This window comes from Mirounga leonina, unplaced genomic scaffold, assembly GCF_011800145.1.
Source record: "Mirounga leonina isolate KUSES-001 unplaced genomic scaffold, KU_Mleo_1.0 Mir_150, whole genome shotgun sequence".
Taxonomy (NCBI): Eukaryota; Metazoa; Chordata; class Mammalia; order Carnivora; family Phocidae; genus Mirounga; species Mirounga leonina.
Genome location: NW_023270374.1, coordinates 25,184,800 through 25,208,794, shown reverse-complemented (window position 1 = coordinate 25,208,794; position 23,995 = coordinate 25,184,800). Strand labels below are relative to the sequence as shown.

The following is a 23,995-nucleotide window of genomic DNA, read 5'->3' as shown; positions in this document are numbered from 1 at the left end:
TTTTTAGTGAAGAGATTGTTGTTTGGGCCCTCTCAGGAAAAGTAATGGTGGGGTGACATGTGTTTGCAAAAGATAAATCCACTCCAACAGTCCAGTCTCCCCAAGCCTTTGGATTCCTTACTTATATTGAACCTGGAAAGTTCTCAGCCTCATTGAATGAAGGCCATTTTTGAGTTTATTTTCCAGTAACCAACACAATAAGTTATCAAAGCCATTTTCAGCTGTGTGATCTAATATTAAATCCAGAATCTTTGATGAAGGTACCCATCCATTAATTAGGAGCAACCCAGTTTATATTTTATTTGGTCTAACATATTTAGAATCAATTGCTGATGTGGAGAATGATGTGGTTTTGGAATATAGGTGAGGTTTGGTGGGGTGAGGTCTGTAGCTGAGGGCCAAGAAAGAATTCTTGAGATGTCTTTGGTGCAAAATGGTGGTTTTATTAAAGCACAGGGACAGGACTGGAGGACAGAAAGAGCTGCTGCACCGGGATTGTGAGGAGTGGTGATTATATTCTCAGGAGTTGGGAAGTAAGGAAAAGGGAGGTTTCAAAAGAACTTTCATATGCTAAAGAGGACCTACAAGATACTGGAGGCCTTGCCATTGTCAAGTTAAGGTTGTTTTCCCCACTAGCAAGGTATTAACATTAAGATAGTTGGGAAGAATGTCACACATGTCCCACCCAGGAGTGGGGGTGGGGGGAGGTTGCAGGTGTCAGCTTGTGCTTTGTCTTCAGCTAGCCTTCTGCTCCTTCATCAGAGAATAAAGGCAAAAGAAAAAGAATTAAACTTCCTTATAACTTACAGCCCATTGACAAGTACTTGGGACTGGCAGAGTGACCTTCCTCAAGCAGTTTAGCGGCCTTGATGTTAATACTTTGCTAGAGGCAAAAGGCAACCTTAACCTAACAGTAGCCTAACCCCCAGGATCCTGTAAATCTTTAACATATAAAAATCCCTTTGGAAACTTCCATTATCTCTATCCCCCAAGATATATGTTAGCCATCATTCTCCAAGCATATGGCCCACTGCTATACATCTGAAGAGTCTCTGGACTAGGGTTTTACTAGACAGTAGTAAATGACCTTTTCCTAACAACAGCTAGTCCCTCAAGGTCCTGGAAACTTTGCTTCCAAATTCCTTAGAGACTTAAGCTATCCATAACCCCTCTCAACTTGAAAGTATATAATCAGTCACTCCTCACAACCCCAGTGAAGCTTTTACTATCCACGGGTCCTGTCCCCATGCTTTAATAAAACTACCTTTTTGCACTGAAGACATCTCAAGAATTCTTTCTTGACCATTTGCTCCTGAACCCTAACATTTTCACATCAGTTGCTATACATATTCCCCATGTCTGCTGATATAAATTAACAAAAAAAGTAATTATTTTGAGTATCTAAGTTGTTTAATCTTTATTCTTGTCCCCTTGGAGCATGCTGAGATCTGAACCAAGTTATAGTTTTTTTAAGGATCTTGGAGGAGAAACTTCATGCAACTGGGAAGTAGACTTCTGAGAAAGGGGCTCCTGTTGGCTGGTGCAGTATTCTGAGGAACATAATAAAGCTGGTTTTGGAGCATTAAAAAAACAAAAACAAAAACCAACAACTTGTAAACTGAAACCAACTTCCCCTGATTGGGTGAAAAGCCATTGCTGGGTGATGCTTAGAGGAAGAGGAAGCAAACAGGAAAGAAGAGTTTTCTTTTCTGCTCCTTCAGCCTTGCAATCTTCCTCTAGTAAAGGATCCTAACAAGGAGCAAACCAGTAAAGAAGATAGGTGGTTTTCAGAGTCCCAGACCCAGCACTGCAAAACAGAGTACAGAAAGATAGATATGTAACCAAGAGATAAAAGCTTAACAACCACCACAATTTATTTAAAAGAGTAAGTGATGTAATATATGTATGCACAGAAGGGTGCCAGGCATGAATCAAGGTAGTGATAAGGAGAAAAAGAGGAGGGGGAGCAGTTTGGTGTGGTCATGCAAAGTTAATTGCTAATGACTTGAGGAACATGAACACTGAATAAGGGCTCACTGGTGTTGGCCATGAAGGAAGTCATAGATGACCTAAAGTAAGTTACTTTGAGTTGGGGGCATAAGCCAGATTATCCAAAATTGAGCACTGGATAAAGGTGAGGAAGTAGAAACAATGGATAGCAGTATCTCTCTTGAGAAGTTTGGTGATAGTGGGAAGAAAAATGGGATTATCAGGGCCGAGAGAAGTTTTCTTACATAAACCACAACTTTGCAGGTTGCCAAGGGACCTATTAGATGAGACCAAAACTCTCACTTCACAGTAAGGGGATTGTGGCCAAGCTACCCAAGGTCACAGAATCATCCAGAAAATATCTCAGACAAGACAGGAAGACTTGTTCCTTAGTTTTTGGGAAACTCCAGGCCAGAGTGTTGAAGTATTTCTGAGATAAAGGCTAAATTAACCTAGGAATCCTCCCCCACTCTGCAAACTTTTGTCATCATGATCAGGCACACTGCCATCTCTGGCTATCTTTCCCCCCCGCCCACATGGCACTACGGAGGCAGGACATCCCACAGTTCAGAGCTGCAAAAAACAAGTTTATTGTGAAAAAATTACAGGGAATCAGCACATGGATTCTGGTGAGGAGCTACAGGGAAATAGCCTCTATATCCAGAGAAGTAGGGGAGATCCTTGGAGTCCAGGGTGGGTAAAGAAACTCCAGGCGGCATCTGAATAATCAACATGAACATCTATATAGGTGATGGTCTGGAGTGTGGAGGACATTCCAAGGAGGAGATCAGCAAGCGGGACCTGATTCTGTGTGATATACTAAAGATATTAGTCAACCTCGTACCTCTCTTTAAGGAGGGTGTAAACCAGAGCTGAGAGCCTCTTCCTCTCCCCTAGCTCACTTCCCTGTACTGCTGTCCACTATCCATGGTGCTGAACCATATTCTGGTCTGGACATCCAGCCACTGCCTATTCCTGGATAAAAAATTCTGTTCCCGGTACTGTCTCTCATCAACTACGATGGATTTTCCTTGTCACCTTGACTTACTTCATGACACAAGGATGTAAAATACTGCCAAATGTCCTGCTTGATCAAAGGACATATTTCTTACTTTTAATATTGGCAATACAGTCACACTTACAAAGTACTTTCTAGGTTGAACCAAATATGTAGACTGAATATGACATGGGGACATGGTTTAGAGCTGCAGTGATAGATGGCAGCCCAGATATATTGGTGGGTATAAAATGAGATGCTCTAGGCTTTTCAAAGTGCTGCAACTGGCAGCAAGTTAGTTAGAACTGCATTGTCCAGTATGGCAGCCACTAGCCATACATGGATGTTGAGCACTTCAGTCGCAACTAGTCCAAACTGAAATGTTCTGTAAGTATGATATACACACCAGATATAAAAGACTTAGCACAAGAAATAGAAGGTAAAATATTTCATTAATAATTTTATATTGATTAAATGTTGACATGATAATATTTTGGATATATTTGACAAATGAAATATGTTGCTATAAATATAATCTGTTTCCTTTTCCTTTTAAAAATTTCATCACTAGAAAATTCTAAGTTACATGTGTATTTTGTGTTATATTTCTATTGGACAGCATTAGTTTAGAATCTTACATAACTGGGCGCCTGGGTGGCTCAGTTGGTTAAGCGACTGCCTTCGGCTCAGGTCATGATCCTGGAGTCCCTGGATCGAGTCCCACATCGGGCTCCCTGCTCGGCAGGGAGTCTGCTTCTCCCTCTGACCCTCTCATGCTCTATCTCATTCTCTGTCTCAAATAAATAAATAAAATCTTAAAAAAAAAAAAAGAATCTTACATAACTGAACTATCAACCCAAAGACATAGATTCAATTATAGTGTTGGCCATTCAATTTCTTACGTTTCCTTTCATGGACTGCACCTTCTTCTTGGTAGCTCAACCCATCACATGAACCCTTGTTCTCAGAAAGCATGTGTATAGTTTGCTACAAACTTATCCTTACCACCCATGCCTCCATCCTCCATGACTCCTATGACCAGTCACCTAGAGCTTCTGCCCATTGTTCAGAGCATCAGGTCCTTTCCTACTCCTGTGTATTTGCACATCATGTATCCTCTGCTTTTAATGTTTTTTTTTTCCCCATAAAGAAAACTCTTAATCATTCTTCAACATCCAGTTTAAATCCTGCGTCCTCTTGAAGCCCTTGTGGAAGTCCCCAGGCAGTGCTGCTGGATCTAGCCTCTGCTTCCACAGTCTCCCAACCAGAACACTTTACTGCATATAAAATTGCCTATTTATTTGTTTGATCCTTTACTAGGCTGGGGACACTTAGGGCTATGTCTAATTCATTTTTGTAATGCTGGTACCTGGGATACAACAGGGAATAAGAAAAAGTCCTTGCTTGCATGAAATATACATTCCAGTAGTGGAGACAGAAAAGAAACAGTATAGTAAAAAGTCAGATAATAATGAATTTTATGAAGAAAATTAAGGAGGGAAGAGAGTGGGAGATACGCTTTTTTTGAGAGACCTGAGATGACAACACTTAAGCAGAGTGTATTCAACATAGAATAGTTGCAAATAAATACAGAATACATAAATAAAACTCTTTTTACAGAAAGATGCCTTGTATGGCTGAGCCCCTTCCACATCCCAGTCACATTGCTCTCCTTTCTTGCTTCTGAAAGGAAAACGTATTCCTGCTTCAGGGCTTTTGCACATGCTCATCCTCCTGTCTGTGGTGTTCTTCCCCTCGGTCCTGGCACAACTCCTGCCTTATCGTTCATGGCTCAGCCGAAAGATCTCACAGAGCCTTCTGCCTGACTCTACTCTCTTAATTTGATGCCTCCCTCCCTGCCCCCACCCGTCACTCTCTCACACCGTACTTGGTTTCCTTTACAGTACCCACCATCCTCTGAAATTTAGTTGACTTTGCATTTATTTCCTAGTTCATTGTCAGTACACCCAACTAGGATAGAAACTCCAGGAGAACAGAGTCTTGTGTTGTTCAGGGCCATATCCCTAGCAGTTAGCACATAGTAGAAGCTTCATTGAAATTTTAAGAATGAATGAATGACTCATTTATAATGACCCTAAAGGCCAAGTGCCATCACTAAGGAATGGAAATATGCTCTGATCTCTCACTGGATTGGTGCAACCGTGGCTCCTTTACTTTGGGGATATTTGGATGGTGGCTTGGTATCTGCCCTGCTGCAGCAGCAGACCTAGAAGGCAAAACAGATACCTTAGACAGTGGGAGTAAAGGAGGATCAGAGAGGCCGAAGGAGTTTTCTTCTGCTCCACATGGGGGCAGAGCAGGGTCAGGGAATGAGCCAACCATTTGGAGACATGAGGCTGGAGCTGGAGGCTCTGCTTAGTTGCTGGCATCTCTGATCACTTCACTGACAGTTCTGGGCCTTGTTTTCCTCATCCATAAGTTGGGAAGAACTGCTCCCTCCCAAGCTAGAAACTTAAGAGCTATACATTGAAACAAGACCGTGGAGGGAGTTGACATTACAGCAGCTGGTCCCCATTTGCCTGGCCATGTCTCCAGAATGGTGGCCCAATATCAGTGGAGTGAGGGTATTGGTCAAGCTGCCCCACTCACATTTACTTTGGGTGGATCTGGGACCTGCACTTTGGGAGCTTTAAGACTCATTCAGATTAATTGCCTCAAGCTTCCTACTTCATAAATAGTGAGCTCCCTGTCAGTGGAGGTATGTGAGCAGAAGCCAGAAAACTGCTTGCTGGGAGAGATATTTGAAGGAACTTTAGAAACCCCAGCAGCTGGCACTTAATAGGACTAATGAATCTTCAGTGAATGAAGGAAGAGTCCTTTCAGCCCAGAAAATTCTATTGGTTTTCAGATTCCCATTGGTTTTCAGATTCAGATTCCCAGCTGCCTGCTTCGGCTTCTGGACCTGGAAACTTTGGGTCCCTGGAGGTAGAGACTACCGGAAGGAAGCAGTCTTTGGGCTGAAACCAGGCCAATTTTCTGCTCATTATGCAACACCATCCAATCTAGAAGGGTAAAGGAGAAATCAGGCAGCTTTTCTTCCCCAGAGAAGCTCCCATTTATATCTCAGCTTCTCTAGGCTTTGGGACCAGAATGGGATTGAAACCAGCCTGTATTTGGCTAGTGGTGGAGGTTCAATGGCCAGTGCAGGCAGAGTGCTTAACCCTGGGCGTAGTGCCCAGGACTCCCTCAGCAAGCAGTCCCTGAGTTTATGAGGATCGTTATTAGCAGGGACCATTCTGCCTCATGGAGGCCAGGATGTTTTGTCTGGGAGAAGTGTCAGGGGAGAGGAGATGTAAAGGGTGAGGGAGGAGTCTGAGCTTTGTCCTGGGGTGTCCTCTGTCTTCTCATCACCAGCACTTACTAATCAGTTTGTTAGTCACTTGCGGATTCAGATTATAAAGATGCGAATTAATGAAGGTACACGTCTGAAAGACAAGAAAGTATGCAAGAGTCAGGAGGAGGGCTTCACCAATGGAGGCTGAATATTCAGGGGGCAGTCAAGGCAAGTTCTCCTTCTAAGACAATTTATCTTAGGGAACAAGCAAGTAGGGGGGTTGGGGGGACAGACTGCCCAGAGGTCACATGTCAGCTGAGCTATTTGGCAGCTCTGTGACTTAGGTAAGTCATTGGCCATCTCTGGAACTTTTTCTTAAATCTGGAAAATGGAGATAATACTGTTATTTAGAATATGAGATTGTTTTGGAGAATAAGAAAATTCATGTAAGATCCTTAGCACAGTGCCTGTGTGCTTAATGAATATTAGCTGTTCATTTTATGATTACTTATACTTATTTTAGAGATAAGGAAACTGAGTCTTGGAGAGGCTTATCAACTTATCTCCAGCCACACAGATGCTGATTTTGACTTGAAGAATTAAATAATATCTGTAAAGCACTTTACCAATGCTGGTTGCAGAATGGGAACTTGATAAATGCCATTCTTCTCTCCCTAACTCTCCTTCTGAAAGATTTACTTCCAGTTTATATAGATATATTTTAAAGATTTTATTTATTTATTTGAGAGAGAGAGAAGAAGGAACTATGGGAAGGGGCAGAGGGAGAGGGAGAAACAGGCTTCCCACCAAGCAGGGAGCCCGATGTGGGGCTCAATCCCAGGACCCCAATCCCAGGACCCCAAGCTCATGGCCTGAGCCAAAGGCAGCCACTTAACTGACTAAGCCACCCAGGTGCCCCGATTTCCTTCCAGTTTATTAAGAAGATATAGTCCACCCAAGCTCTGGGTCTTAGACTAAAAAACTGAAGTAGTTTGGGTTTATAAACTTACTTTTGCTCCCAAATTATTGATTATCAGGTCTCTCAGGACTCTATCTACATTTTCCACAATAATTTGTTTCATTGGGGTGACGCTAAATGAAGAATGAAAGTAGAACAGATTAAATTCTCCCCAGTTCTCCTTTCTTTACATCACTTATGTGCTTAGTTGACCCCACATTATTTAAAGTCTCCTTGTTTCTACAGCTTTCCATGACCAACCTACATCTTAGGGCTTCTTAAAATTAATCTTTCAATTGAAATCACCCTGCCCTCATCATTGTTTCCCATGACCTCCCTCTCCTTGCCTATTTTGTTCCTCTCTCCTGGAATGCCTTCTTCAGCTTCTGCCACGCTTTTAGGTCCTGATCACTCTCTTTCCGGCATTTTCCTGTTCCTCTCATTATCTAATGCTCCAACAGAACTTTTCTCCTTAGCCCAATGGTCATGCCTTCATGGAAGGAGTAGTGTAATATTCTTCAGTTGGGGGAGAGGAGAAAGAAGCGGGGAGATAGCAGTGTAAATGTGTCTTCAGATTCCTGACTCAGTCCATAATCCTTACAGGTAAGGGTAAATCTCATTCTCAGGCCAAGTGTTTGCTTTATATATAAATCAGCTAATCTACCACTTCCAGCCTGAGGATTCAGATTTCCCTCAAAAGAAAGACTAGTTTCCTTCAGCATCTCAAAAGACAAACAAAGACACAGAGCCACACTGACAGAATTTCCCCTGGGGGAAATGGCTGTGAGTCAAGGGTGTCCTTATCTGGAACAGGACACAAGGACATTACCAAACGTGTAAGAGTTCAGAAAGGATTCCACACTCAGATCTTTCTTGATCAAGTGAGCAACTGGGAGATGAATCAAAATAAAGAAATCACGGATGAAAAAGACCCAGTGTACAATAGGTTGGTGATGACTATTGGATTCAGTTAATCATGGACATGAGCCTAAATTTTAAAAAATCTTATAAAGAAGATTGTAAAAAAGAGATTATAAGTTTAGAAGATAACACTTAGTAAAAGGGCAAACCTCTGAAAACAGTTACTCTGAAGAGGAGGTATCACAGACCAATGAACAGATGGTAAAATCCTTGCTTTACTGGTAGTCAAGAGAATGGCATCCATGGGATTTTCTGCTGAAAATCCCTACTGAAGAGAAAAGTTGTAAAAATGAGAATAATTGGTCCAGATTGCAATCCTGCAATGCCCAAAGGCAAGTTGGTATTTGCTGTCTTCACCCTTCTCCAAATAAAGCTGCACTCTCATATCTGTCCGTACATGGAATATGCAGGGATTAAGAGCCAGAAACCTGTGGGAGGGAAGAATGAAGGCTGGTGGGAGAGTCTTAGGGCTTAATTCCTGCCATTTGTTTCCAGAATGAGAGTTCCCCCATGTTTGTGCAGGACCCTCAAAAATCACCCTGTGAAGATCATTTCCTCATTTTTCAAAAGAGGCGATTCGGGAGAACGGGGATGGCTTTCTCCAAGTCGTGCATCCAGCCAGTGGTGAGGCCAGGTAGGTCTGTGTTCAGGGTGTATAACTGATACCCCCTACCTCTGGCTAAGGGACAGTTAGAAAGGAAACGGTTGATTCCAAGTATAGGATCCTATCAAAACTGAGAAACTGTGACTTTGGAAAGTACTCTTCTAGAGGTCACAAACTCCGTGACCTCCAGGGCCAGGCTTGAGCTGGAAATGAGTAAGGGAGACCAGGGACTGGTTTCACAGAGAGGGGTGACAGCTGGGATGAACCGAAGAATGCCTGTTCTCCCTGAAGATGCACCGTGCAGACCGAACAAAACACATCTGTGCACAGTCTCTAGGCAATGGTGCCAAGGGGCATTGGGGTCTAGAGCAGATTCTGTGTCCTTGTCTCAAGTTGTATTCAGTCCGAGCTAGGTGGGCTCAGGAAGTCCAAATAAATGAGGGTGGGGCTTTCTGGATAAAGCAGAGAAAGGAAACCGGCTCAACCTGCTCTGCTTTCCCTAGAAAGGCCCCAGCTTGGAAGTATTCAGGTATTCCCATGCTCTAATCCTACTGGAGAGAGTGGCCCAGGCCCGGAGAGGGAGGGTGTTTTTGCCCCAACCAACAATGAGACTTCCACTGGACACCCTTTAGTTATGGCTGCTTCCCACACCCACACATCCGCGGATTACCAGTGACTTGCAGCTGTTACTTACTTTATTTGTATGGAAAATGCCAATGGTGTCCGTAACTTGACCCCCTTGAAGTTAGGGGAATTCTCAAGGCAGACCTGAAGGAGTCGAAGGTCTTTGATCTGTACCCTGGGTGAAAAAACAGCATAACAGGGAAGGTTGTGGCTCTAGCCGTGGGTGGACCCCGCTTTGTGCAAAGGCAGGTCCCCTGCAGAGCAGAAACTGACCGTATGCAAAGATGGTTACTGACTCATTAATCATGTAATTTATCACATAGCTGTTATGCTCAGGGAATATAGTCCTGAGCAAAAAGAACCTCTTGCCTTAATGCATCACAGAATGGTCACGTCTAGCCCTTTGGCCAACACCAAGCAGGCTGGAATAAATGAGTGAATAAATAATGAGTAGAAGACGGAAAGCTATAGACAGCTAATGCTTGGGCAAAGCATATATATGTAAAACAATAAACGCAGTAAGTGAATACATAATGTGTCAGGTGATGGGTGCAGTGAAGAAAAAGCCTGGCAGGATCAGGTGAAGAGGATGACACTGGGAGGAGTGGTATTTTAGAGCATCAGGGAAGGTTTCTCATAGCAGGTGACGCTGGGGCAGGGTCATGAATGAAGTTAGGGTACAGGTATGAGGATAGACAGGGGAAGAAAGGGCCAGGCCCTAGACAGAGAAAGTGCACAGGCCCTGAGGCTGGAATAGCAATGGGCTCAGTGTGGGGGGGGGGCAGTCAGAGCTGGGCAGCAGGGGGCCTGTGGGCCAATGGTAAGACCTTTGGGTTTGGTTCTGAGAACAGCTAGAAGACATTGGAGGGTTTGAGCAAGCGAGTTACATTGTCTGGCTGACTAAGAACGATGCTTCTGGTTATAGGTGGAACAGAATGGAGGAGGAGGGGGCTTGCCGTGGAAGCAAGGGGACCTGGGACCATAAGTCAGAGGGAGATGGTGGTGGTTCAGACCAGAGGAGGTGCAGAAAATGGTCAGGTGCCTGGCTGACAGGGTGTGTGGACAGGCTGCATGGGGCTGTGAGTGAAGAGAGGGGCACTGGATGAGGTCAGGATTTTAGGTCAGAGCGACTGGATGGGTGGAGTTTCATTAGCTAAGATGGGCTGGCCTGAGGGAGGAGTAGGCTGGACGGGGGTGGGAGTCATCAGCAGTTTTGAACGTACTAAGAAGAGGGCCCTGAGTCGTCATCGTCGTCTTCTTCGTTTTTTTTTAGATTTTATTTATTTGAGAGGGAGAGAAAGAGCATGAGCAGGGGGAGGGGTAGAGGGAGAGGGACAAGCAGACCCTGCTGAGTGGGGAGCCTGACATGGGCCTTGATCCCAGGACCCTGAGATCATGACCTGAGCCAGTCAGACACTTAACCGACTGAGCCACGCAGGCGCCCCGGGCCCTGGGTCTTCTAGGCTCTGCTGGCCAGATGGCATCGATTTTTGTGATTGCCACATTGTTACTGTAGACGTTATTATAACTGGTACTGCTGACTGGGGGCTTACTGAGGACAGGGAGCTGTATAAGCACATGACCTGTATTATTTCACTTAATATTTACAACAGTCCCATGGGGTCAGAGGCTATAGTTCCCCATGTAACAGGGGTAGGAGTTGAGTCTCAGAGAGGGGAAGAGACTGGAAGTGAGCAGCCATTCTCTTCCCAGACAGAGAGACTGAACCCAAGTCTTCAGCATCTCCCTAGCTTCTGCCTCTACCCCCAGTGGGAATTTCTCTCCACCAGTGGGTCTTAGTCCATCAGAGTGGGAAGGGCTGTTAGTTGAGGAAAGGGCCTCTGTAGAGTCAGAAAATGCCAGGAGGGTGCTCACAAACCAACAAACCAGGACAGTCTAGACATGGGGTGTTCTGATCAGAGACCACTCACGTTAAATTGGCACCTCTGTTGGTGAGCAGGCCGCCAGGATGTCCTGGTTGCCTCTTGCAAGGATGAAGACATTCTTCAGCGACCCCTGGAAGTCAATTGTCTGCAGGGCGGAAAGAATGTTTGTACCAAGGAGTTCTTGTGTCAAAGCTGAAAAACAACCTGTCCGCCCCCCCGACCCCCACCATTAGACATTTAGATGCCAAAGATTCTCAGATGCAGCCTTGACCTCTGAGCATGTCCCACATATGGATCTTACTCCTCATTCACCTAGTTTTCCTGGCCTGCCTGGGGCTGGGCCAAGTTCTAGGCACAGTCATTCAGCAAATATTTGTAGAGGCCTACTGTGTGCCAGGGCCATGCCAGGCTGTACCCGTGAGAACAGGCAGCACTCTCTGCCCTCGTGGAGCTGGCGTTCTGGTGGGGATGAGGGAAGAGAGATGATAAAGTAGTGAGTAAAGGGACATGTGTGAGTCAAGTACAGATAAGTGCTGTGAAGAGGCTGGTTTCAAAATATTCAACAACCAGCTGGGCACAGGCACCAACCAATCAGAAAGGACATCAGCCATAGCTCTGTAGCCAGGTCCTGTGACTCCTGGGCTGTGCCAGGGGTTGACTCATTAGATTTTGGTTGGTGAGGAGGCTGGAAGTCCTGGGGCTGAAGGCGGGATGGTTGGGGTGATGAGGGTACCACATGGGGAGTCTTTGGGCAGGGGCTACTTCCCAAGGAGTGTAGAAAAACATTTCGGTATTTTAACCACCACAGCCATACCATGCATTCTGCTGAAGCTATTTTTGTCATGAGGGAAAAATAAAAGGCAGATTGAGGAATTGAGAATATGGGGTGAGGGCAGTAATTCATGCAAGGATGTCAAGGAATGTCTTCTGCAAATGCAACATTTTAGCAGAGACTTGAAAGAAGGGAGAGAGCCACATTGATAGTTAGTGGAAGAGTGTTCCAGGCAGAGGGAACAGCAAGTGCTAAGGTCCTGGGGTGTGCTCCATGTGTTGAGGAGGCTACTGTGGCAGGAGGGGAGCCAGTGAATGGGGGGTAGTAGAAGAGGTGAGCAGGGGCCAGTCCAGGTGGGGCTGGGCCTTTGAATAGATAGACCAGGGCAAGGAGACAGGAAAGAGGGGAATCTTGGGAGAACAGTATTAAATATAGTAATGTAGTGATGATCAGAGCAGCTAATAATTACATGTTAACTGCCTCCCAGGCACAATGCTAATTAGAACTTAACCCACCTTGGCTCACGGTCTAGACTTTTAGGAGAGGCCTAAGGTTCTGACAAGGCCAGGTGTGACCCAAGGCAGGAGAGTCTCACCATTGGTGATCTGGGAAGAAACTCTGGACAGGGCCTCTTGAGCAGAGGATGAGGCCAGCAGCCCACAGAGGAGAATGAAGAGGCCGGAGACCTTTAGCATCTTGGGTCAGGCACCTGTGGGGGAGCAGGCAGAGAGGGTCAGCTGCGGGGTCATTCTCTGAGAGAGAATCCTATGAGAGGGTCTCCCCAGAGCTTCGGTCTATGGTGGCTACAGAACTCATGTGGCCTATTCTACAGATGGGGCCAGTGAGTTTCAGAGAGGAGACATGCTTCTCCTCACAGTATAGAGCAAGAAATGAAGATTCCAAGAGATGAAGTCACCTGCCCAAGGCCACACAACCTATATATAGGTTTCACCCTCATAAAACATAAATCTAAGCCTCAGCAGAATCAAAGCAATCCACTTAAATTCTATCTTTCAGCTATCTTCCTCCCTCTTTGGAAAAAGATGGCACCATTCAGATCCTCTATAATTTTTATCATAATGTCTAGCATCCAATTAAAAATTACAGGGCACATGCGCACACACACTCACACACACACAGGACAAATGAACTGAAATCCAGGAAATTAAAATATACAGTACAACAGACCCACAGGTGATTCAATTATTCAAATATTGAGCAGACAACAGGGCAAGCAGCCCATAGAGGATGAGAAGGAGACCTGAGACTTTCAGCATCTTGGGGCAGTACCTGTGGGGATCCCAGGTAAGTAGAGTCAGTTTCAGGACCACTGTGATGCCCTGGGTCTCCGTCAGTTGATTCTGGATGGGCTCTACAGTGGGGCAGACTTTATAAATGGTGAGTGACCCCCTTGCCGTGGAGACGTGGCACTGGGTGATGGACAGCTGGGAAACTGATGAGAGCCCTCAATCTCACCACGTCCGTCTAATACCTCCAAAGCAAACATTCCTGCATAGAAGGCCTGGGGGATTAAGGGGTTAGGGCCTCAACTGATGTGTCAATAACATATTTCAAACTGTACATCACGAATCTCACCAAATGCAGAGGGGCAGAGAAGGTAGGGAGCATTGAGATAGTCTGGAGACTGTGTTCATGACTCTTTCTTTCTTTCTTTCTTTTTTTTTTTTTTAAGATTTTCTTTATTTATTTGACAGAGAGAGACACAGCGAGAGAGGGAACAGAAGCAGGGGGAGTGGGAGAGGGAGAAGCAGGCTTCCCGCCAAGCAGGGAGCCTGATGCAGGGCTCGATCCGAGGACCCTGGGATCATGACCTGAGCTGAAGGCAGACGCTTAATGACTGAGCCACCCAGGCACCCCTGTGTTCATGACTCTTGTTCATGGCCCTGTCCTGCAGGTTTCCTCATTTGTGCCATGAGTGAGGTGGACCCAGTCCCATCAGTGAGGGATGAAGCCACCAGTCTGCTCTGAGTGGAGGCAAGGGTGCATGTACCCTGGCCTCAGTTGAGAGAGCCTTGGGGTCCAGCCTGACTCTACCTATACATTGCTTTTTGATACTGGACAGCTCCCATGGCCTTTCTGGGCCTCAGCTTTTCCATCTATAATAACAGTAGCTGGCATTGACAGGCAGTTTTCACAAATGCTTGTGGAATCCTTGTAGCATCCTTATGATATAAAGACTATTATTAGTCCCATTTTATAGTTGAAACCAAGACTCAAGGGAAGAAAAAGTTGCCCAAGATCATAGGGCCAGTCTATAGTAGAGTCAGGATTTGAGTCCAGGCTTTCACTTGGGCTTTGACTTTGACACCACATCCCAAATTCCTCCTTTTAGAGCAGAGCTGAGGCCTCCTTGTAGGTTGGGAGTCACAGTTCTCTGTTGCACTGGGAAGACTTGTTCCTCAAGGCCTGAAGGACAGATATGCTCCATCATCTGCTCCCAAAACTGGGACCCCACTCAAGCTTTAATTTAAAAAATGTATTAAAACATATATTTCAGATTATTTACATGATCTATATTTACAAGGGAACATTTTTAAATATAGAAATGCATAAAGAAAGCAATATCTCTACTTAGAGATAATATCTGCTAGCACTTCTGTTTATTGCTCTCTAGCCTTCATTCTGTGCAGCTGGATATACACACAGATGTGGAGAATAGTCAGCCAGCTAACCTCTTCACAGCAGGTCTTCCCAAAGGGACAACTGAACAGTATACTTTCTTGTCTGCCACATTAAGTCACGTAACCATTCTGGCAAAGAACAGACAGTTCCACAGAGTCTAAGCCATGGGGACCTTGTCATGCTGATCTCCCACCAACCATCCCTAAATGCTGCCTACTCATTGTTTCCCTGGTATGCCCCACCCCTCCTGCCACAGGACCTTTGTTCACGCTGTTCCTATGGAAAGTAGCAAACACTCCATAAATCTGTGTTAAAAGAATGAATGAATGTGGGGTGCCTGGGTGGCTCAGATGGTTAAGCATCTGCCTTCAGCTCAGGTCATGATCCTAGGGTCCTGGGATTGAGCCCCGCATTGGGCTCCTGGCTCCGCAGGGAGCCTGCTTCTCCCTCTCCCTCTGCCTCTCCCCCTGCTCATGCTCTCTCTCTCTGTATCTCTGTGTCTCAAATGAATAAATAAAAAAATCTTAAAAAAAAAAAAAGAAGGAAGGAAGGAAGGACCCATTCTTTGAAGCCTTGTTCTAATCTCACCCTTACCAAGAAGGTGTTACAGATTTCCCTGGTAGAAATTAGTCTCTGATTCCAAAGCTGGACATTTGTCCCCCTATTCAACCCCAGGTCTGAGGATATCAGCTTCTTCCTCTAATTTGTCAGCTTTTAGGGACTGTGTCTAAGTTTGTCTGTCTCCCTAGGCCTTGTACTACATACTTTGCACACCTCATCTCATTTCATCCTCTCCAAACCCTAAGAGAGGTTGATGCTCCAACACTCACATTATGGGCAAAGAGGCTGTACTCTAAGAAGCTGAGTAATGTGCTTCCAGCCCCTGGAAGAGCCAAGACCCACACCCAGGAGGTAGACTTTAGAGCCAAAGTCTTAATCACAATTCAGCTTCATGCAGTATGTTTTCTTTCTTTCTTTTTTTTTTTAAGATTTAATTTATTTGACAGAGAGAGACACAGCAAGAGAGGGAACACAAGCAGAGGGGGTAGAAGAGGGAGAAGCAGGCCTCCCGCTGAGCAGGGAGCCCGACGCGGGGCCCGATCCCAGGACCCTGGGATCATGACCCAAGCCGAAGGCAGACGCTTAACCGACTGAGCCACCCAGGCGCCCCCATGCAGTATGTTTTCTACCTGTGGACACGTGTTAGAGCCAGAAGGCCATTCTAATGTGGGTCATTTGAGAGCAGGGGTTCCCAGCAGATGTTTCAGCATAACCACCCACCAAAACATCACCGCATACCCCCTCTCTGTAGAATGTAAGCAAGGAAGCCCAGGAGAGGAGGCAGAAAGGGCAGGTAGGGGTCAGAGTCTAGGGGAAACATAATGCCAGGCTTGGAGCCTCCACCTGAAGGGGTTTTTTTTTAAGATTTTATTTATTTATTTTAGAGAGGGGGTAGGGGCAGAGGGAGATGGAGCAAGAATCTCAAGCAGACTCCCCACTGAGTGCGGAGCCCGATGTGGGGCCCCATTTCATGACCCTGAAATCATGACCTGAGCTGAAACCAAGGGTTGGTCACTTAACCGACTGCGCCACCCAGGTGCCCTAGTTTGCTTTTTAATAGACTATTTTTCTGAGTAGTTTTAGGTTCACAGCAAATGTGAGCAGAAAGTGAAGAGTTCTCATATACTTCCTGCCCCCTATGCACACACAGCGTCCTCCATTACCGGCACCCCCGCCAGAGTGGGGCATTTGTTATAATGATGAGCCCACACTGACACATCATTATCACCCACAGTCCACAGTTTATATTAGGGTTTGCGCTTGGTGTTGTATATCCTATGGGTTTGGACAAATGTGCAATGACATGCATCTACTTTATAGTATGCAGAACAGTTTCATTGCCCTCAAAATTCTCTGTGCTCTACCAATTCATCCCTCCCTCCTTCTGAACTCCTGATGATACTGATTTTTTTTTCTTACTGTCCCTATAGTTTTGCCCTTTCCAGAATGTCATATAGTCGAAATCATCCAGTATGTAGCCTTTTCATATACTAGGCTTCTTTAGCTTAGTAATAGGATTTAGGGTTCCTCCATGTCTTTTCATGAGTTGATAGCTCATTTCTTTTTAATGCTGTGTCATATTCCACTGTCTGGATGGGCCACAGTTTATTTATCCTACTGAAGGACATCTTGGTTCTTCCAAGTTTTGGCAATTTTGAATAAAGCTGCTCAAACCTCCACGTGGAGGTTTTTGGGTGGATATGTATTTTCAGTTCCTTTGGGTAAATACCAAGGAGTGTGATCTCTGAATGGTGGGTGAGACACTCTGGAAGCTTTGATCAGGGTTGTGAAATGCACGTCCACAGGTACCATCGTCAGCACACCCGCTCCCACTGGTCAGTTGGATGGGCAAGCGTTTGCAGAACAATAGGGACAAATGTGACTTTGCCTCCTGATCTTGGGTATGAGCTAAGGAGAATCCTTTTGTTCCTTCTTCTGGAACCAAAGGTGAAGTCTTGCCTCTTCTTACAACACTCCCAAGCTGAGGAGGATGGGATGCAGGCTCCTGAGCCATCAGTGCTGGCCCCGGAGCCTAGTCTGGGGGCCCAGGATAGCAAAGGCTCAGCATGAGTAAGCTGCAGGAGGGACTGCTCCAGCTCTCCTCTCGTGGGCACCCCTTCCTTGGAAGCCACGTTCTCTCCCTGGCCCCAGCCCAGCTCTCCACCCCAACAGCTCCTGCCCTGGGTGGGACCTGGACCAGCCATGGCCTTTGCCTCCTTTCAATCCGCCTGACATATCACCTGCCAGAGGATACTTCTGGAAACTGTTGAGGCTGTCTCTCCCCCTTCTAGAAACCTTCAATGGCTCCCTAGTACCTAGCCCAGTGGTTCTCAAAGTGTTGTCTGGGGGTTCCCAAGAAACTTCCAGGCGGTCTGCAAGTTCCAAACAAATTCTAAATTAGTACGAAGATGTTATTTGCCTCTTCTCTCTCATTTATCTCACAAGCGTAGAGCAGAATTTTCTTGATACTCCATGACATGTGATACTACAACAGACTGAAGGCAGAGCAGATGTGAGGATCCAGCTGTCTTCTATTAAGCCAGTCATTATGGAGATTTAAAAAAATGTAAAACAGTCATTCCCAGTTATGATGTTTTTGGAACATAGAGTTATTTTTCATAAAAATATGTCATTTTGTTAAAATGCAATCAGTTTGTTTTATTTTAAAAGAAATCAATAAATGTATATTTAAAAAATTTCTCAGTATTAGTTTCTTTTATGGCAAATATCAATGGGTGGAATCCATGTAGACAAAAGCTCTTTGAGGTCTTCAGACTTTGAGGGTGTGCTAAGAACAAAGAAATTAACTCCTGGCTGAGAGGATCACGTCTAAACTGCCTCCAGCTTGGCATTCAAGACGCTGCCCTGCACTCGGCCTTCATACATTTATGCTCCAGCAGCATCCAGGTCCTGTGGGTCCCCAGGTGATGCCAGGTTAAGTCTCGCCTCCCAGCCTTTGCTCATGTGGTCGCTTCTGCTTGCTTGCAATGCCCTTGCCCCGCTTCTCTCCCTGTTAGTCTTTTAATTTCGGCTCAATCAGCATCTGCTCTGGGAGGCTTTCCCTGAGTGCACCTCACGGCACCCAGCTCCCCAGGGGAGGCTGTGTGCCTGAGTCCTGTCCTCTTCCCTCCCAGTGCCCCGCATGGGCACGGAGCTTTGCAGGAGCCCCCTCGATGCTGCTGCATTGAGGGCGGCGGGAGTGGTGGGGGTGGTGGTTAAGGGCTGGGAAGGGGTCCCTCTTTGGTCACCTCTGAACTGCCTAGCACAGGGCCTGGCTTAGCTGGATGCTCAACAAACTTCCGACTCTTTGAAAATCCATTTTATTTATTGCACGAACATTAACACAGAAACGAGTCACCCCAACAAATGAAATTTGTCAAATTGTCACATCCCTGCTCCGTTCCCCAACCCAGTTTCGGTTTTTTGCATTATTGTGATACCAGCTAAGCACAGTCCTAAGATCTGTATTTTCACTCAGCTGTGAAACACAGTATTTCCCCAAATTAAAAAAAAAAAAAGCTCAGAAAATAATCTATTGAGTTGATCTAACAACTGACTTTCCTAATTTGGGATCTTTGGCTTTTCTGGTGTGATGAAGTTTATTCTACTCCCATTCAAAGAGCAAGTATTTAAAATAAAAGTGTCCATCTGCTGGCAAATATATGGTGAAATGTATATACTCTCTCATCACAGTGTAAATAGAAAGATCCGGATTGGTAAATTCTGTGATGTGTTCCTGGGGTCATAAGATATTCCAACACATAAAATAAATAATTCTGATCCTGAGATGTTATCCTCAAGAAATCATGCAAACATTGGAAAGATCCAGCATTTATTTAACTGGATTAAGCCTTCAAAATTGTAGCCTGCACTACAGTTTTGCACTCTAGTTTCTGGAGGATTCAGGATCCAGTCAGGTTTTGCCTTCTTTCTTCCCATATATTCCCTGATGACAGCTGTTCTCTCTCCTGCTCCCTGAAGCCTCCTTCATGGGGCATCACCATCTCCAGGAAGCCCTCACCCCTCCTTGAGGTCTGGGCCGAGTAGGCCAGGAGCCAGGAGCCAGAGTTGGTCCCAGGGTGCCAGGCTGCCGGCAGGAGAATGCTGCCTCATTTGTCTACCCTGTAATCTTTCCCCTCCAGTGGCAACATTAGTCACCAGTGGGGCTGAGGGGCCTTAGCCCCCCACCTCCCCCACCCCATGTTCTGGCTTCACTCACCTAGGAGCCCCACATTTGGTCCATAGCGCTTATGTCCTCAAGGGCCAGGGATCTGGCCTTGGTTGAAAGAAAATAATGACAAGTCTCCTATACCCCCAATCCTGGCTTGCTAGAATTTTCCTATATACTTACTCACTCAGGTGCCCCAGAGATGGTGTCTGATTGTGTACAGAAAGGTTTGTTCATTCATTCGTTCATTCATTCATTCATTCATTCATTCATTCATTCATTCATTCGACATTTGTTAGTACTTGTACTATATCTGGTCCTTCTCTGGGCACTGGATCTGCTGAGGAGAGGGAGGTACCTGCCCTCAAGGAGCTCGCAGGCTTAAGGGGCAGACTGATGAATAAAAAAGGTGAGAACCAGACTAGCCAGAGTTGACACTTTCTAAATGCTCTCTCCATATTGGACAGGAATGGCAAGGTAGCCTGGTTAGACCTACATGTTGGGAAGCACAGTATCTTTTTTGGGAAACAAGGAGGAACAGCTCTCACTTAGCTGGGGGTTGACTCCTGAGCAAAGTTTTAAGGCTGAGCAGGAGTTAGCCAGCTGGAGAAGGAGAAAGCCATGTCCCTAGTAGACCTAACAGCATGGACAAAGGCTTGGCACGGACTCAAGTTGGTTACTGCCCAAAGAAGCCCTGAATTTTGAGACCTCCTTTGTGTATTTTTTGTGGGAGGTAGATTTGTCACAAAATAGTGAGGAAGGAAAACTCACCCTTCTTCCCTGGCTGGAAGGGAAGCACCAACTCTAGAGGAGGATGACTTTGGATTAAATCCAGCTTTGCCTCTGACCAGCTGTGTGGCCTTGGGCAAGTCACTTCACCCCTCTGAGCCTCAGTTGCTACATCTTCCCCCAAGAACCATACACTGCATCACTCAGAAAAAAAAACAATTCAATGAGATAATGTATGTAAAGTTTTAATACAGGGTTTCTCAACACTCTTGACATTTTGGCCTGGATGCTTCTTTGTTGTGAGAGGCTGTCCTGTGTATTGTAGGATAGTTAGCAGCATCCCTAGCCTCTACCCATGAGATGCCAGTAGCATCTCTCACCCAGTCTGTGACAAAATATCTTCAGACATTGCCAATGTCCTGTGGGGGGCAAAGTCACCTTAGGTTGAGAACCACCAGGCTAATACAGTGCCTGGTATGGAGTAGGGGCTCAACAAATGTTTATTTTCTTTCCCCTCCCAGTCTGGAGGGAGCACTAACTCTTGTCCTGTTGGAACAGGAAGGGCCTTTAGTGATCACTGTGCAAATAGAGAAACAGGGCTCAGAGAGGAGAAGTTAGCAGCCTAATGTCACACAGCATGTTACTGGCAGAATGAGTTAGGTAGAATAGAGACAAAGTAGCCTTGACGAGGGGACCCCCAAACACAATGGTTTAAATAAGCTCGCTCATTGCTTTACTGCCACAGGGCCCAGAGATGGGTGGTCAGGGGCTGCTGAAGCAGCTCTGCTGTCTTCAATGCAGGGCCCCACCTCTAGATCTCAGGGAGTTACTCCACTTATTCCCATTTCTAATGGAAGAGAAGAGAAGGTCAGGAGGAAGGGGAGGGAATGCCCCCTTTGTCTGTTTTTAAGGCAGTGCGATGCCCATCATGGGGCTTGAACCCATGACCCTGAAATCAAGAGTTTCAGGCTCTGTGGACTGAGCCAGTGAAGTGCCCCTTTCTTTCAAAGCACAAAGTGGAATTTGCCGCATTACTTCTGCTGATATGCCATTGGCCAGATCTTAGTCACATGGCTACTGCAAGGGAAGCTGGGAAATGTAGTCCCTGGCTAGGGGCCATGTGCCCAGCTAAAACCTGGGGAGAGAGAGAAGAATGATCCCTGGGGGGACCGTTGGCAGTCTGGCCATAAAGACAGGGTAAAAACCCAAGATCTCCCAGGACCATGATTCTCTAGACGACATAAGGGCTTTCATCAGTCAATCAACAATCACAGGGCGGTCATAACAGCAATTTCAGCATGTAGAGGGGACACTCATCTGGGCTCACTAGCTGTCAGGCCCCAGTTAAGACACTTTCCACCCTCACAACAGCTCAGCGAGCGAGGTTTTTTCTGCTAATTCCATTTGACGGGTAAGAAAACTGAGATTTCCAGAGGCTAAGTAACTTGCCCAAGGTTTCAGGGCTAGAGAGCAGCAGGGGCCGTGTGGAGCTCAGAGGTGCCTAAGCCCCTGGCTCTCACCCTGTGCCCAGAAGCCCCTCGGCACACCCTGAACTGAGGTCTTCACAGGATTGCTCGGGAGAGCTGGTCTGCGGCCCCTCCAGGTCACCCCAAGGGCTCGAGGGACCTCTGAGGTGACTTGACCCCGTGAGGCAGCCTTCTTCAGAAGGAAGGCCCTTGTGGAAGGGGGGGCAGCCTCCTACCTGCAGGCAAAGGGGAGACTGGGGCCTGCATGTGGGCAGGAACAACAGCCTTGAGAGGCTCTCGTATGTCCTGGGCAGAAGAAAGCAGCGCCTGCCGGGGGCCGGGGAGGCAGCCAAGGTGCCTCGGCTACTGGATGTCAGCTCTCTGAGCAAAGGCTCTCATAGTCATGTGTTCAAATCCTGGCTCTGCCTCTTGCTCACTGTGTGACCTTGATGAGTCACTTTGCCTCTGTGAGCCTTAGTTTCCTCATCTGTTAAATGGGGACAAGAATAGTGTCTCCTGGCGTTGTTAGGAATTGGTGAGGTCCTACACGCCGGCAAGGGCAGCGCTCCGTGATGGTGGTGGTGGTGGCCTCAGCAGAGTGATGCTGTCTGGACCACGGCCAGGCACAGCCTGGGCAGGCCGGAGAGGAGCTGGTCTCCATGGGATGGTTGAGCACCCTCAAGGTGCTTGGCTCCACCAGGCAGGCAGGGCCCTCGTGCAGCCTGGCCGGTGGGCCCACAGGCTCTCAGGGCTGGGTGGGTGAGCCCTGGTGTCGCGAGACCATGGGTGTCCTCATGATCTCTGTTGCAGGGGAACCCTAGCCCTTCAGAGGGCACAGAGGGGCAGGCTGGGAAGTGGCCTAGGCCCCTGACCCTATGTCACTCTGCCCTATACTCCTGAGCCCACAGACCCGGTGCCCCCATCCTCCATAAGGCCTCTCAGAGTCCCTGGGGACTCCCTGAGGGGAAGGGAGGAAAGCCCTGGGTGGGGTTGCCCAAAATGTGACTGTCCATTCCTACTGCCCGCCTGGCCCAGAGTAGACCCTCACTGAACGCCTGCTGAGCATGTGAATGGATGAATTAAGAGCCTGCCACTGCCACCAACTGGCTGTGTGACCCTGGGTCAGTCTCTTGCCCTCTGTGTGTGTCAGTGTTCCAATTTGTAAAACAAGCTGGATCGTCCCAGAGGTCCCTTCCAGCTCCCACCCAGGTCTCTACCACCTAGTTGCCCTCCCCCAATCCCAATGGGGGGAATAAAATGGGCCACACAAGAGGATGCCGAAGTGGTCTTTAATTGTAGGGGGTGGAGGGTGGTGAGCACAGAGGCTGCTGTCCCGACTGCGAGGAGGAGTCTCTGGGAGGGCCCCTTCTGGCTGCGCTCAGGCTGTCACTCTGCTTGGGGCATGGCTGCACCTTTCCCAGATGGAGATGCTACAAGGGACACTGGGCACCGATCTGGAACGAGACCAAGCCATCAGACACTGCTGCCCAAACTCTTCCCTACAATCCCCTGCAGGGTCTAAGGCCTTGAAGAGGGGGCTGGCACCTGTGGTTTGGGGTTTGTCTCTGGCACCTGGCCCTGACTTATCCTCTGCCCCTTACTCTCCTCTCCCCTCACCTTAGGAACAATGGCAGATGTGAAAAGACTGATCAGACGCCAAGACTGGAGCCAGGGTTCAGGGCTCAGTATAGGATCAGGATCATGGATCAGTCTGAGATCAAGGTCAGGGCTCAGTCTGTGACTGATGTCATTGCTCAGTAAATCACTGAAGTCAAAGCTCAGTCTGTGATCAGGATCCAGGCTCAGTCTGGGTGTGCGAAAGAGGCTCAGGGTGCAGAATGTGACCAGGAACAGGGCTCAGGCTGGGGCCAGGGTCACAGCTCAGTCTACAACCAAGATTAGGGCTCAGCCTGCTGCTAAAAAAAGAAGAGAAGCTGAGCCTTGCTTTGGCTTCACCACAGGTGCCTGTGGAGGAGACTCATCCTCTGTGTGGGGTACACACCACCCCTTACCTTCAGGTGGACATCACCCACAGTCCTCCTCATCTCCCTCCTCAGACATCGTTAAGCAGCTAGTTTTCCTTTTGAAATTTATCTGAATAATAAAAAAATAAATAGCAGGCCTCAGTCTCCAATAGAAACCAGACCCTGATGGCCGCCACTTTCCAGTGGGTCAGTCTGACAGCCGTGGAACCTCAGGCATGTCAGTCCACCTCTTTGAGCCTCAATTTGTTCATCTGTAAAATGGGTATAATGATGGTACCCACCCCACAGAGTTGTTGTGAGGATCCAATGGGATGGCATATGCAAAGCACAGAGTGATTGCCCGAGGAACTGATCAGTGGCTATTTCCATAGAAGGGCCACCTCCAGGACCCTGACAC

At 46.9% G+C, this 23,995-nt stretch overlaps 1 protein-coding gene across 1 annotated transcript; it reads right to left on the bottom strand.

The window, feature by feature from the left end:
• Positions 1-5,157: 5,157 nt before the first annotated feature.
• LOC118011131 (latherin-like) lies at positions 5,158-12,741 on the bottom strand. The gene is given in 8 exon segments (XM_035005686.1): positions 5,158-5,213; positions 6,369-6,432; positions 7,292-7,373; positions 8,430-8,588; positions 9,459-9,563; positions 11,320-11,360; positions 11,363-11,466; positions 12,642-12,741. Coding segments are annotated over 8 exon segments (711 nt in total).
• Between the last annotated feature and the right edge of the window lie 11,254 nt (positions 12,742-23,995).